The sequence below is a fragment of the Schistocerca nitens genome, chromosome 3, assembly GCF_023898315.1.
Source record: "Schistocerca nitens isolate TAMUIC-IGC-003100 chromosome 3, iqSchNite1.1, whole genome shotgun sequence".
NCBI classification, from domain to species: Eukaryota; Metazoa; Arthropoda; class Insecta; order Orthoptera; family Acrididae; genus Schistocerca; species Schistocerca nitens.
In genome coordinates, this window is record NC_064616.1 from 68,552,762 (window position 1) to 68,566,696 (window position 13,935).

Sequence of the window (13,935 nt, forward strand, 5' to 3'; positions counted from 1 at the left end):
AACTTCAATGATGGACGAAAGTGCATGAGCACTTTCGAATTTTTCAAAAAATTCGGGTACTTTGCTGAAGTGGTTCTGAAGGAATGTTAAAAGATATCATTTACAGGCTTTTAAAATTTGACTGTGTCTCTATCTGACGGAAGACTTTTACAACAAGAAGGCATTTAGTATTTCCACCAATAACGTCCTCAATTAGAGAGGGAAGACTGATATTCTGTGGACACTTAGAGACAATGGCTGACGGTTAGCTGACTAAGATCATCCGAAACTATGTAATCCAAAGAAAAAAATGGAGATGTTTTCAAGAATACACAAACGATCTGTAAGAAGTCGGTATCCCGTAAGGTACAGTCTGGAACAAAGATAAATTCAGAACGATTGTGCAAAATTGCGAGGGATTTAGACTGCAAATAGAACCCAGAAGGGGGAGAGGACGTGTGTAGATCTTCACCGAGAGATTCATGAAATAGTGGCAGAATATCAAGGCCAGTAGAAGAATCAGACCTAAACACGGAAAATGATTTTTATTGTCAATACAAGTATGTACTCCATAGAGGTTCAGCTCAAATGAAAACAAAATTTCACGCATAATTGTTAATGGAATTACGGGAAAACAAATTGCGAATGTCATCATCCCCAATTTTTTTTTCTCTGAAATCGCTATACAACCCTTTGCATTGATTCCTCAGTCTTGATGGTCGCGTCTTCACTTTACATCTTGAACATTCTCATCGTCTGAAATGAAGACTCGCGCACACCCACAATCCATTGGTTCAGTCATCGTCTCGTGCCTCTAAATTTTAAACATGTGACGATGGCAACCTTTCCTGTGTTGTTTCACGTATACGAAAATCAAGTCACTACTTGTATCTGACATGGGTCTAACGGTTTGGTTTCGTCGATGGTTATAAACACTTGTTACGACTCGTGTGCACGTTCCAACCAAGTCAATAACTTTTGCCTAGTGCATTGCGGCACCGAAGTGCTGCCAGTATACAACAACGAAACCTATTTTGCAGACGACCTATCGTCTTTTAGACAGTATATAAACTCATATCGCCAAATAGCTTCTGCTCTCATAGATGAACAGTGACCTGAGAAATCGCCACAAAGGGTAAAGTGAACTTTGGAAGACATTTCCACAAACGTGCACGTCCGTCTTTGTTTATGATCGTAATCCATAGCAAGCTTAATTCAGGGTGTACAGCGAAGGAATCCCTGAAAAATAAGATTGATAGACGACTGCAACTAACGATATGTTTATTTATATATCTTGGTGTCTGTTCTTTACGGACATGTCCAAAAGAACAGACGCGACACATATATAAAAGGATATACGGCTTAACAGCCATAAGCTCTGTCCTCGGAGTCTTTCGCGACGGCATACATGAATAAAACGTTCTCGGTTTTCAATCCGCGTCAAATCGAATATAATCCTCGAGCTTTCGATGACCATCTCCGCCATCGTCGTCAGTTCACTGACTGCCGGGGCTGCTACAGTTTCTCGCTGATATAGGCACGATGACATCATCAGCAGCTAATCAGATAGACCCAACGTGGCGCGTACGCACGCGTTAAGTCGATCTGGGTAGCTAGCGGAGCTATTGCCCGTGGCAGAACCGGTGACGTCAGGTGGCGCCAGTGGCAGGCGCCACGTTTGAAACTGCCGCTCTCGCGTCGCGCATCTGTCTTTGCTTTCTTTCGAAAGCGCGAGGATTTTGTTCGAACTGACGTTGCTTGAAAACCGAGAACGTTTTATTCAGCCATAAGATCTCTTCAGTGCAAATGCACTCACTCTCCTGAACTCTTGCGGGACTCCGGTGAATAGCGGCGAGCAATGAGTACGATAGACAGGGGGCGCTACGTCAGTAGTCCGCGACAAGGTGGTAATTGGGGGCGGATGGCAATCGTGTCCGTACGATCGAATTTTTTTCCCTTTATTGTTATTTGTGGACCTTATACAAAGGCGGGCTGGCAGCGGTGAACATCTACTCCGCTCTTCAGCCACAAGAGCGACAATAATTGAGAAAAAGAAGACAGAAAAGTAACAAATCGGAGGTTAAAAAAACAGGAGATACAATAAATAAAAAACAAGAAGCCGTTCACACTCGATGAAAACACTCGAAAACACTGTCGGCACTCCACACAAACACTGACGAAAGAGACGGTACAAGTGAACGAGGAGCGTGGCGGCGAAAAACACTAAATCACAATCACGACGGCACAGACACTAAACTGATGGCGATGATCTCCGGTGCGCGAATGTCCACTTAGCATGTGCGAGTCTGGGGACCTGCCAAGAGAAATCCCGGGGGAGGACGGGGGCAGGAAGGGAGGATGGAGGGAAGGAGAGAGAAGGGAGAGTGGGTGCCCTAAGGAAAGGACACAGGAAGTGGGATTGGAGGATCAAAGTTGATAGGAGGGGTAGATGGAGGGGAGGAGGGCATCATAAGGGAGGGGGAGCTGGCCGAAGCCACCTTGGGAGAGGGTAAGGATGGTGGAGAGGTGGAGAGCAGGTGGGACATGGGAATAATGGCGCGGCAGCGGACGGGGGCGGGAGAGGATGGAAGAGACCAGCGGGTGAGGGGGATCGATTTTACGGGAGGTGTAGAGGATCCGTATCTGTTCGCGGAAAAGGAGGAGGTGGGGGAACGGAATAAGGTCGTACAGGATATGCGTGGGGGAGGGGAGATGGATGCGATAGGCGAGGCGAAGAGCATGGCATTCTAGGATCTGAAGGGATTTGTAAAAGGAAGGGGGAGCGGAGATCCAGGCAGGGTGGGCGTAGCAAAGGATAGGGCGAATAAGGGATTTATAGGTATGGAGGATGGTGGAGGGGTCCAGACCCCGTGTACGACCAGAAAGGAGCTTGAGGAGACGGAGTTGGGAGTGTACCTGGCTTGGATTGTCCGGAGGTCCGAGGTCCAGGAGAGGCGACGGTCGAGGGTGACGCCAAGGTACTTAAGGGTGGGGGTGAGGGCAATAGAGACGGCCATAGATGGTGATATAGAAATCGAGGAGGCGGAAGTAAGTGGTGGTTTTGCCTACAATGATCGCCTGGGTTTTGGAAGGATTGACTTTAAGCAACCACTGGTTGCACCAAGCGGCAAAGCAATCGAATTTTTTTTTCTTTATTATTATTTGAACACCATTACAAAAAGGTGGGCTGGCAGCAGCATCCTACGCCGCTCTTCAGCCACACGTTTGACAGTGAAAAAATATATAGAAGACACATAAAAGACTGAACAAAGTGGCGAGCAAAAAACAGTAGACACAGAAAACAAAAAAATACGAAGCCATTCACATTCGACGAAAAAAACACTAAAAACTGTCGGCACGGCGCACAATCATTGACGACTCCGACGGCACAGGTGAACGTAGGAGCGTGACGGCGAAGAACACTAAACACAAACACGATGGCACACACACGAGATCTGATGGCGATGATCTCCGGCACGCGAATGTCCACGTAACGTGTGCGAGTCCGGGGACCTGCCAAGAGGGGAGTGAGGGGGTGGGGGAGGGAGAGGGGAGAGCAAAGATGCCAATGGAAGAGGAGATGGGAGGAGGAATGGAGGTATGGGGGTAGGGGAAGGGAAGTCCGGGGGAGGAGTGGGGAGAAAGGGAGGAGGGAGCGAAGGGGAGAGAAGGGAGAGAGGGTGCCCATAGGAACAAACACAGGAAGAGGGAGGGAGGATCAAAGTTGGTAGGAGGGGTAGATGGAGGGGAGGAGGGCATTATCAGGGAGGGGGAGCTGGCGGAAGCCACCTTGGGAGAGGGTATGGCGAGTGGAGGGATGGAGAGTAGGTGGGACGTGGAAATACAGGTGCGGCAGCGGACAGGATGGGAGAGTCGAGTGGGTGAGGGGGATCGAGTTTACGGGAGATGTAGAGGATCCGTATCCATTCGAGGAATAGGAGGAGGTGGGGGAACGGAATAAGGTCGTACAGGATCCGCGTGGGGGAGGGGAGACAGATGCGATAGGCGAGGCGAAGAGCATGGCGTTCTAGGATCTGAAGGGGTTTGTAAAAGCTAGAGGGAGGGGAGATCCAGGCAGGGTGGGTGTAGCGAAGGATAGGGCGAATAATGGATTTATAGGTATGGAGGATTGTGGAGGGGTCCAGACCCCATGTACGGCCGGAAAGGAGCATGAGGAGATGGAGTCGGGAGCATACCTTGGCTTGGATTGTCCAGAGGTGGGGGGTCCAGGAGAGGCGACGGTCGAGGGTGACGCCAAGGTACTTAAGGGTGGGGGTGAGGGCGATAGGACGGCCATAGATGGTGATATAGAAATCGAGGAGGCGGAAGGAAGTGGTCGTTTTGCCTACGATGATCGCCTGGGTTTTGGAAGGATTGACGTTAAGCAACCACTGGTTGCACCAATTTTTTTTTCTTTTCTTTATTGTTATTTTTATACCTGTTACAAGTAGGCCATCAACACCATAGTACGCCTCTCTTCGGCCACAGAAAACGAAAGATACAAATGAAGACAATCATAGAATAAACAGGGTGGATAGATAGACGGAGACATCCACTATTAAAACACACGGAGCCGTTCACGGGCGTAGAGTTGGTTCAAAATGGTTCAAATGGCTCTGAGCACTATGCGACTTAACTTCTGAGGTCATCAGTCGCCTAGAACTTAGAACTAATTAAACCTAACTAACCTAAGGACATCACACACATCCATGCCCGAGGCCGGAGTCGAACCGGCGACCGGAGCAGTTGCGCGGTTCCAGACTGTAGCGCCTAGAACCGTTCGGCCACCCTGGCCAGCGGGCGTAGAGTCCAAGATGAATTGTTCAGGTATGTGGACACACACAGAGACGATAATTGGCACACGCGAACGTTGGAGCACAAACGAATAACACTGGAACACTTGAGCATGAACGACGTCACACACAGAAACATGAGGCGATGATCTCCGGCGTGCGAAAGTCCACTAAGCGTGTACGAGTCCAGGGACCTGCCAAGAGAGGAGTGAGGGGGTGGGGGAGGGATAGGGCAGAGCAGAGATGCCAAGGGCAGGGGAGATGGAGGGAGGAAGGAACGGAGGAGGGGGTAGGGGAAGCTTGGGGGAAGAGGGGTGGAGGAAGGGGGGATGGAGGGAAAAGGAGAGAGAAGGGAGGGAGGGCGCCCAAAGGAAAAAAAACCACAGGAAGTGGGAGGGGAGGATCAAAGTTGGTAGCAGGGGTAGATGGAGGGGAGGAGGGCATCATCAGGGAGGGGGAGCTGGCTGAAGCCACCTTGGGAGAGGGTAAGGATGGTGGAGAGATGGAGAGCAGGTGGGACATGGGCATACTGGCGCAGCAGCGGGGGGGGGGGGGGGAGAGGATGGGTGAGACGAGTGGGTGAGGAGGATCGAGTTTATGGAGGTGTAGAGGATCCGTATCCGATCGAGGAAAAGGAGGAGGTAGGGGAACGGAATTAGGTCGTACAGGATCCGCGTGGGGGAGGGGAGACGGATGCGATAGGCGAGGCAGGGAGCATGGCGTTCAAGGATCTGAAGGGATTTGTAAAAGGTAGGGGGGGGGGGGCGGAGATCCAGGCAGGTTGGGCGTAACAGAGGAAAGGGCAAATGAGGGATTTATAGGTGTGGAGGATGGTGGAGGGGTCCAGACCCCACGTACGGCCAGAAAGGAGGTTGAGGAGACGGAGTCGGGAACGTGCCTTGGCTTGGATTGTCCGGAGATGGGGGGGTCCAGGAGAGGCGACGGTCTAGGGTGACGCCAAGGTACTTAAGGGTGGGGGTGAGGGCGATAGGACGGCTATAGATGGTGATATAGAAATCTAGGTGGCGGAAGGAAGGGGTGGTTTTGCCTACAATGATCGCCTGGGTTTTGGAAGGATTGACCTTAAGCAACCACTGGTTGCACCAAGCGGTGAACCGGTGAAGATGGGATTGGAGAAGGTGTTGGGAGCGCTGCAGGATGGGGGCAAGGGCAAGGAAGGCGGTGTCATCGGCAAACTGGAGAAGTGGATGGGGGGTGATGGCGGCGCCATGTCCGCCGTATACAAAAGGAGGGTAGAGGACGGAGCCTTGGGGCACACTGGCGGAGGGAAAAAAGGTGTAGGAATCCGTGTTATGGATGGAGACGTAGGAAGGACGTTGGGAGAGAAAGGGGCCGATGAGATGGACGTAGTTAATAGAAAGGGCGAAGGTTTGGAGCTTGAAAAGGAGACCGGAATGCCATACGCGGCATAGGCACGTTCGAGGTCCACGGAGAGGAAGATAGCGGAGCGACGGGAATTAAGCCGTTCGGAAAGGAGATGAGTGAGGTGAATGAGAAGGTCATCGGAAGAGAAGGACGGACGAAAGCCACACTGGGTAACGGGAAGGAGGCGGTGCTGGTGAAGATGCTGGTGGATGCGGGCGGGTGAGGATGGAACCAATCGAAGCGATCAAGGCGATTATTCATGAGAAGCGGGAAATGCCGCATGGAGTGCTGGGCCGGCAAAAATTTTCGTTACTCGCCACTGAAATTATTTCAAAGCCTAATTGCAGCCGAGTCAGAAATTTATTCATTTCATTTCATCAGGTATGTTTATTGTGAAAGTTGTAAGTATTTTATACAGAAGTTACGTATAAGTTTCGAAATAGTTCGAAAAGCTGCTAACAGATGGCGCTGTACTCGCAGTACCTAGTGCCTATAAATTCCCAGAGTGAAGAGTTCCACCGTTGAAGCGTGAGAGGAGGTTAGCGTACCGAAGAAAGTGATTGAAATCGTGTATTTCGTTTATAATGTGTTTTTCTGCCACTGGAATACCACAGGTTAGAACACAGTCCTACGGCAACAAGGCATGGTTTTCAAAATGATTTAATGTTCCAAAAAGGACCCGATGCGGAAACCATTCGCTAGCTTTTCGCTAAATTCCAACGCACAGCCGGCGTGACTGATGATCTAGCGGGGATTGTTGGCCCCCAGTAAATTGTAGTTACTCCTGAAAATGTCACGGTTTCGTGAATTATTCAGAAAAATCCAAGGAAATCCGTCGAGAAGATTACAACGGAGACTGGTTTGAAGCCACAGAAAATACTTAGACAGAGCCTATACATGTTTCCACTTACAATCCAGTCACCAGACCACACCTGTACAAGCTGTGCTACACGTGGCTGACGTTGCAGACTAGATTCTCACAATGATTAATAATGAAGGATTTGAAGTTGGCTGCATCTGGTACACACCTCCACACCTCCACACCTTGAATTAAAAAACTTGGCTATTTTGGGGTTCGTAAAATCCCGAAGTGTGTGAAAGGAACGAAACGAAACGACTACATTCTCCCGCAGTTTCTGTTTGGGTTATGGTATGTGGGAGATGCATTATAGGCACATTTTTCATACGAGAAACGGTCACTGGTAAACGTTACGTGGTTTATGGACGATGGGGACAGATCACATCACACTGAATAGGTGTTTCTCTTTCTTGATGAATTTATAGAACATTGCGTTGGACTATTGCAAATTTACTGGCAGAGGAATTGATTGGCTTCCATATCCGCCTGATCTGACTCATTCTGACTCTTTTTTGTGGAGCACAGTGAAAGACATTGTCCAATGGAACCCGCACGACGAGTTCGAATCGGTGATCTGTATGGCATCTGAATCAATTTCCGTTGAGACACTACGGGGTGTGATTGCAAATTTCATTGTTCGTTTGCGCCCCATGCGTACTGCGAGTGGTGTATATTTCGAAAAGATTATGATGTGACTGCAAAGACTGCTTGCAGCGGACGAGTTTAATTATGCACGCTCATAGTTTGCGAGCTGCAAAGCGTACAGCGCCATCTGTTAGCAGCTTTTCGAACTATTTCGAAAGTTCTGTATAAAATTCTTACAGCTTTTACAATAAACATATATTATGTTGCACTCGTCTCCTTCGCTGCACATCCTCTTTCTTTTTCTTCTAATTTCTCAACATAACGAAGTTTGTAGATAAATCTAGTATTAACGCCACACATTTCTCAGCTTTGCTAAAAATAACTTCAGTATATTAACGTCTCAGGAGACACACAGCTTTCTTCATTAAACGAAAGTTGAAATATAAGTGTTTGAACATAACATATTACTACTGACTTCAAATTTTATTGCAAGGAAACTAATCAGAATTTGTATAAAAACGTAATAACTTTTCTTTACAGACCGCCAACACTTCTGCACTGTCGAAAAAGATGTTCAGCTTCGCCTTGACAGATTTGGAATATGCCAATGCAGTGTACGAAGTAAGACTGTTCATTCAGTCGAGAGTTGCAGCTGTGAAAGAAATTTGGTCACAACCAGCTGTTACTAGCTTCAAGACTAAGCCAGATGGTGAGCAGTGTTAAATACCTATGGTGCAAGAATATATTTGAAATTATATTTAACGTCACTATTTAATCTTGAAGGCCAACGACCTTGCCACAGTGGTAACAACGGACCCCGTCGAATCACCGAAGTTGAACGCTGTCGGGCTTGGCTAGTCCTAGGACGGTTCACCATCGGAGTCTACTGAATGCTACTGGAAAAGCGGGTGCGCTCAGCCCTGGTGAGGCCAGTGGACGAGCTACTTGATTGAGAAGTAGCCTCACCGATCACCAAAACTGACAACGGCCGGGAGAGCGGTATAATGATCATATCCGCATCCGGTTACGCCTAAGGGCTGAGGATGACACGGCGGCCGGTTGGTGCCGTTGGGCCTCCGAGGCCCGTCCGGGCGGTGTTTGTTTTTATTGTATCTTCAACTGCAGTTGATGTGAATATGAGCAACTGATAACGCTCAGAAACAGAAACCAAAGTACTCTTCTAGCAATTAACTCTTGAACTGGCATGTTTTCAGTAAGTTTGCTGAACCTCTTCGGATGAATTACAGTATGGTTCCTCCGAGAAGGTCATGGTCGATTCCTTTGTCACTGTTATGCAAGATCTCTGCTTTTAAATTATAATGGAAAGTGTCCAAATCCTCAGAAGTAATAATCAACTGGTTCTGATTTTTACAGAGTTATTAACTCAGTTTTCGCCTACCGATTGCACAGAACCTACAGAGGATCTAAATCAGGATGGTTGGCCTGTGCTCTTAACCGAGACTTTCCAAGTAGTCATTGTGTACTAGGCTCACTCATATAAAAGAAAAGACTGTACTTTCCCACCGTCATCGCGTTTGACAGACACGGAGCTCCAGCTCAGATGAGGAACGGTATCCCATCGCGGCCTCACTGATGGAACCACCACGGTAACCGTCCGAAATGATTTAGGGAACTCACTCAGATTATCTCGCATTGAACTGCAAGATCCCTAACGTAGGCAAAGCTGCTGTTTTATTATCAGCCCTGAAATGTGTGTGGAGGGATGCCAGTATAGTCACAAATGGCTGATAGACTGTTCTCAGTTTTTAATGCTGCAGTAATGTTGTCCACATACGTGACAAGTTGCTCAACAGGAATCACGCAAAACGCGGTTTCCAACGTGATAGGTACACTCTCAGAAACGAACTGGTACGCCACACGGAACATTCTCCTAAACTATATTTGCGACCGCAGCGCTCTCCACTGGCAGTTGATGGATGTTGCTGGCCCACGAACCTCGTATTTTACTTTTTCAAATACGCTGCAAAGTGGCTCTGCTCTGCAATATTTAACTCTTAACTTTCCACAAACATAACCTTACACTATCACTGCTACTATTTCACTGTTGCAGGGTATTCTCTTCGTGAGTAGATGGATGTAATTTTTATGTACAGACGTGGAAATGGTTATTGACACGAGACTGCGCGGCTGTATCCGAATGCTTTTCTAGATAGAAAACAACCGAATCATTCTATCTTTGCTACTGTAACGTCACGTTACTAAGGCAGACTCTGTAGCACTACAAATCGTAGATCAAAGCTGTCCAAGATTTTCTCACACGCCTGATTACTGAACGAGGTGGTGTAGTGTTTATTGGACTCGCAATCGGGAGGACGGCAATTCAAATCCCTATTCAGTCATCCTGATTTAGGTTTTTCTTAGGTTCCCCAAATCTCTTAAGGCAAATGTCAGGATCATTCCTTTGCAAACGATACGAATCAACTTCATTCCCCAATCTGAGCTCGTGTTATGTGTCTGATAACTTCGCCGTCGATGGGACATTGAGCCCTAATCTTCCACCCTTTTCCCTTTTGTGCTTCCACCCTTTTCCCTTTTGTGCGCCTGGCCAACAAAAAGCATTCTGTATCTTGACGAAGATAAGGGTGTAAGCAGACGACACATCACCGCCGCACGAGATATATCACATAGTACCACATGGAGGACGTTTCACAAGGAGTTCAATAATGCATATCATTGTAAATACACTGACCGAAAAAAAATCCCACCACCAACAAGGAGTCGTGCGAGATAAAAGAAATTTAGTAGGCGTGTTTCTACATCTAAATGATGACGTTTATTCAAAATTTCGAGCCAGTCGCTTCAGAGTGGCTCTAGTGGTGCCACCGTGAGGATGTAAATCAGGTTTGCTTTAAATACACGCTGTAACGTAGTGAGCGTTGGTTGCGTTTGAAATTGGATATCTTTAACACAACGAAGACGCCATTATCATCAATACCTCACTGAGTTTGAACGAGGATGTATAATAGAGCTAGGAGAAGCTGGATGTTCCTTCCGCGATGTAGCCACCGCACACGATTACTGATAGTGGTGGTCACGAGAATGTACGGTCGCAAGAAGACCTGGCCCCGGATTGCCACGTGTGTCAATTCCACAGTGACACAACAAACTGTTCAAAAGCGGTTGCTTCGAGGACAATTCCGAGCCAGAGATCTTTAGCGTGCATTCCACTGATCCCAAACCACAGCCATCTCCGACTTAAGTGTCGTCAAGCGAGAGCTAATTGGAGGGTGGAGTGGAGATCTGATGAAAGTCGGTTCTGCCTCGGTGCCAGTGTTGGTTAGAAGGAGGCCTGGTGAGCGCCTGCAACCAACCTGTCTGTGTGCTACACCTGGCGTTATGGTCGGATGTACGACAGCAGGAGCTCTCTCGTGGCCATCCCATGCACCCTGGTCGATCTGGTGATTCGACCTGTTGTACTCCCATTCGTGAACAGCATTCCAGGGATTGCTTCCTAACAGGATAACGCTCGCCTAAAAACTGCAGTTATAATCCAATATCCCAACAGTGTGTCTACATATTGCTTTGTACTGCTCGATCACCACATCTGTCTCCAATCGAACACACATGGGACATCATCGGACGACAATTCCAGTGTCATCCAGAACCAGCTTTCACTGCCCCAGTATTGGCCGACCAAGTGCAACAGGCATGGAACTCCAGCCCACAAACTGACATCCGGCACCAGATGACACATGCATCCACGTTTGCATGTTCGCATTCAACATTCTGGCGGTTACACCGGTTATTAATGTACTTGCATTCCAAATTTGTAATGGCTCGTTTCGCGCTTACATTAACCTGTCATCTTGCAATGTCAATCACTCGAATATATTACCTAGATCAATGTATTTCCAAAATTTCATTATTCTATATTAATTATTTCGTGGTGCTAGGAATGTTTTTCGTAAGTATATGTTCAGGGTCTTTCTCCTGCAATTCGGCAACCACGGGATATCTCTTGTCGACGGTTTCTTGCTCCAGACGCCAATCCACTGTTTCTTCTGTCGAGTTTACAAACGAGGCAATGTTCAGAAGAGATGGAATAGCAAATTTCCACAACCAGATTTTGTGTGCGGATGAAATACTCTCGGAACAATTCGTGCTAGACGCCAGTACCAAGGTGTTGCAATTTTAGGTGCTCGTCTGGTAGATCCATTTATTTCACGAAGCCTTTATTAAAAAATCTGTCACAGTTGCAGAACATATGTTTGGCGACTAGTTTCGAACCAACTGGTTCATTATCGAACCAGACATACTGAGGCTACAAGAAATTGTCAGTGGACACTGGATACAAATGCAGAACTGTAATATGAACAGTTCAAATGTAACAGAAATTAATTATTTGAATTCAGACATACCTGCACTGAAAGTGCCTGAACTTAATAACGAACATCAAAATGGTAATATATAATTTACAAAGTAATAGTAGATGACTGTCACTATCAACATGTGCCTACTTAGCAAGTCAGAATCAAAGTGAGGCCAGCACAGCCAACAGTACGAGAAAATGTTCGATGGCGCTAGGGTCACACCTCATTACAAGCGCACCTCCAAAGCCAGTGGGCATGTCGCCTTTTTAAATGAGGATGCGCCGAAGTACCATTATTAATCTTTACATCAATGTAGTAAATGACAACGGAAAAGGGAGAACCGATAGAGGTACTCAAGGTACCCTCCGCCACACACCGTCAGGTGGCTTGCGGAGTATGGATGTGGATGTAGATGTAGATGTATTTTAGTATTCGTTCTCTGTAATTTAGTACAGCAGGATTCGTACGAAGGGATACACACAATGATCACAGGACAACGCGATATCAATCTGGTCGCTATGAGAAGATATTCGTATTAGTTCTGTGTCGTGGACGCTGTTTTATTAGAGCAGTGTAGCTGTTGTTTACGAAAACGTATTGGCTAAACAATGTGTATTGTTTTAAATGTTTTATGTATGTAAACTTTTTATTTATGTAAACTTTTAGATGATAATCCTCTGTATATATAACATAAAATTTGTAATTGTTAGCAACAAATGTATTTTTATTTATTTATTTATTTTTATTGTCATTTTAATTGATACAGATGCTTATGCATTTTATATAAATTTAAACGATTATGCGATACTGGTCATACATGCTGTATGGACATCCCTTTCATACAGTGCCACCATTTTCAAATTCAAACATCATGATCTGACAAATTTACTGGCTCATCATGCGTGTTTAATTACAAATTACATTTTAGCGATATGATATCCACTACAAAGCGCTCTCATACGAAACATTGTGCTACGCTTCATGCAGTGCGCGGCATTTCTTGTTTATTCACTCTGAGGTCATCAAATGGTTCAAATGGCTCTGAGCACTATGGGACTTAACATCTGAGATCATCAGTCCCCAAGAACTTAGAACTACTTAAACCTAACTAACCTAAGGATATCACACACATCCATGCCCGAGGCAGGAGTCGAACCTGCTACCGTAGCGGTCGTGCAGTCTCAGACTGAAAGCGCCTTGAACCGCTCGGCCACACTGGCCGGCTCTGAGGTCATCATACACGATTTTGGGCACCTAATGTAACCTTCTACATGTAGGCTGGACACAATGGCCTGTTTTTATTTAATTTTAGTCTTTAATTTTTAAAGTTGTGGCGTGTTCTCACATGTAGGCCACACATAACCGCCCGTTCCAAATTTTAATTGTTACATTAGGGGCCCAAAACTGTATATGATGGTCTTACTGCGTATATACAAGAAACACGACGCATTGTATGATGTTTAGCGTAAAGTTTTGTATGAGAGCGCTTTACAGTGGATGTCATATTGCTTAAATGTAATCTGTAATTAAATATGCATGTCAAGTTAGTAAATATGTCAGATCACGATGTTTGAATTTGACACATTGTTTCGTAGCAGAGCGCTTTTCAATGGGTCTCAAAGCACTTAAGGGTATCTGTAACTAGATTAGCATGTCTACCCAGTAAATTTGTCAGATCATTATGTTTGAATTTGGCTATGGTACCGTTATATGAAAAGGGCGTCCATTCAGCATATATGACCAATATCGCATAACTGTTTAAATTTATGTATAAACTTTAGCATCTTTATTTAAGTGTAAAACACGAATCGCTCGAATGGATACGCACTACGATCACAGGACAAGTCGATATCAATGTTTTTTTATTTTTATTTTTTTGTTGTTGTTGTTGTTTTAGGGCGCACAACTTCAACGGTCATTAGCGCCCAGACTACGTTAGGAATGCACCGCGAGTCACAAGTTTAAAACAGCAACGAAACGGAAAACACGATAAAAGACAGAC

General features: G+C 46.3%; 1 protein-coding gene across 4 annotated transcripts in view; it reads left to right on the forward strand.

Moving 5' to 3' along the window:
• The window catches only part of LOC126248028 (cytokine receptor-like), a 475,141-nt gene that overhangs the window by 277,342 nt on the left and 183,864 nt on the right, over positions 1-13,935 (forward strand). For all 4 annotated transcript variants that reach the window (XM_049948628.1, XM_049948625.1, XM_049948629.1 and 1 more), the window contains one exon: positions 8,143-8,311. In XM_049948628.1, the coding sequence (XP_049804585.1) occupies positions 8,143-8,311 (169 nt within the window). The remainder of the gene's footprint in view (positions 1-8,142; positions 8,312-13,935) is intronic.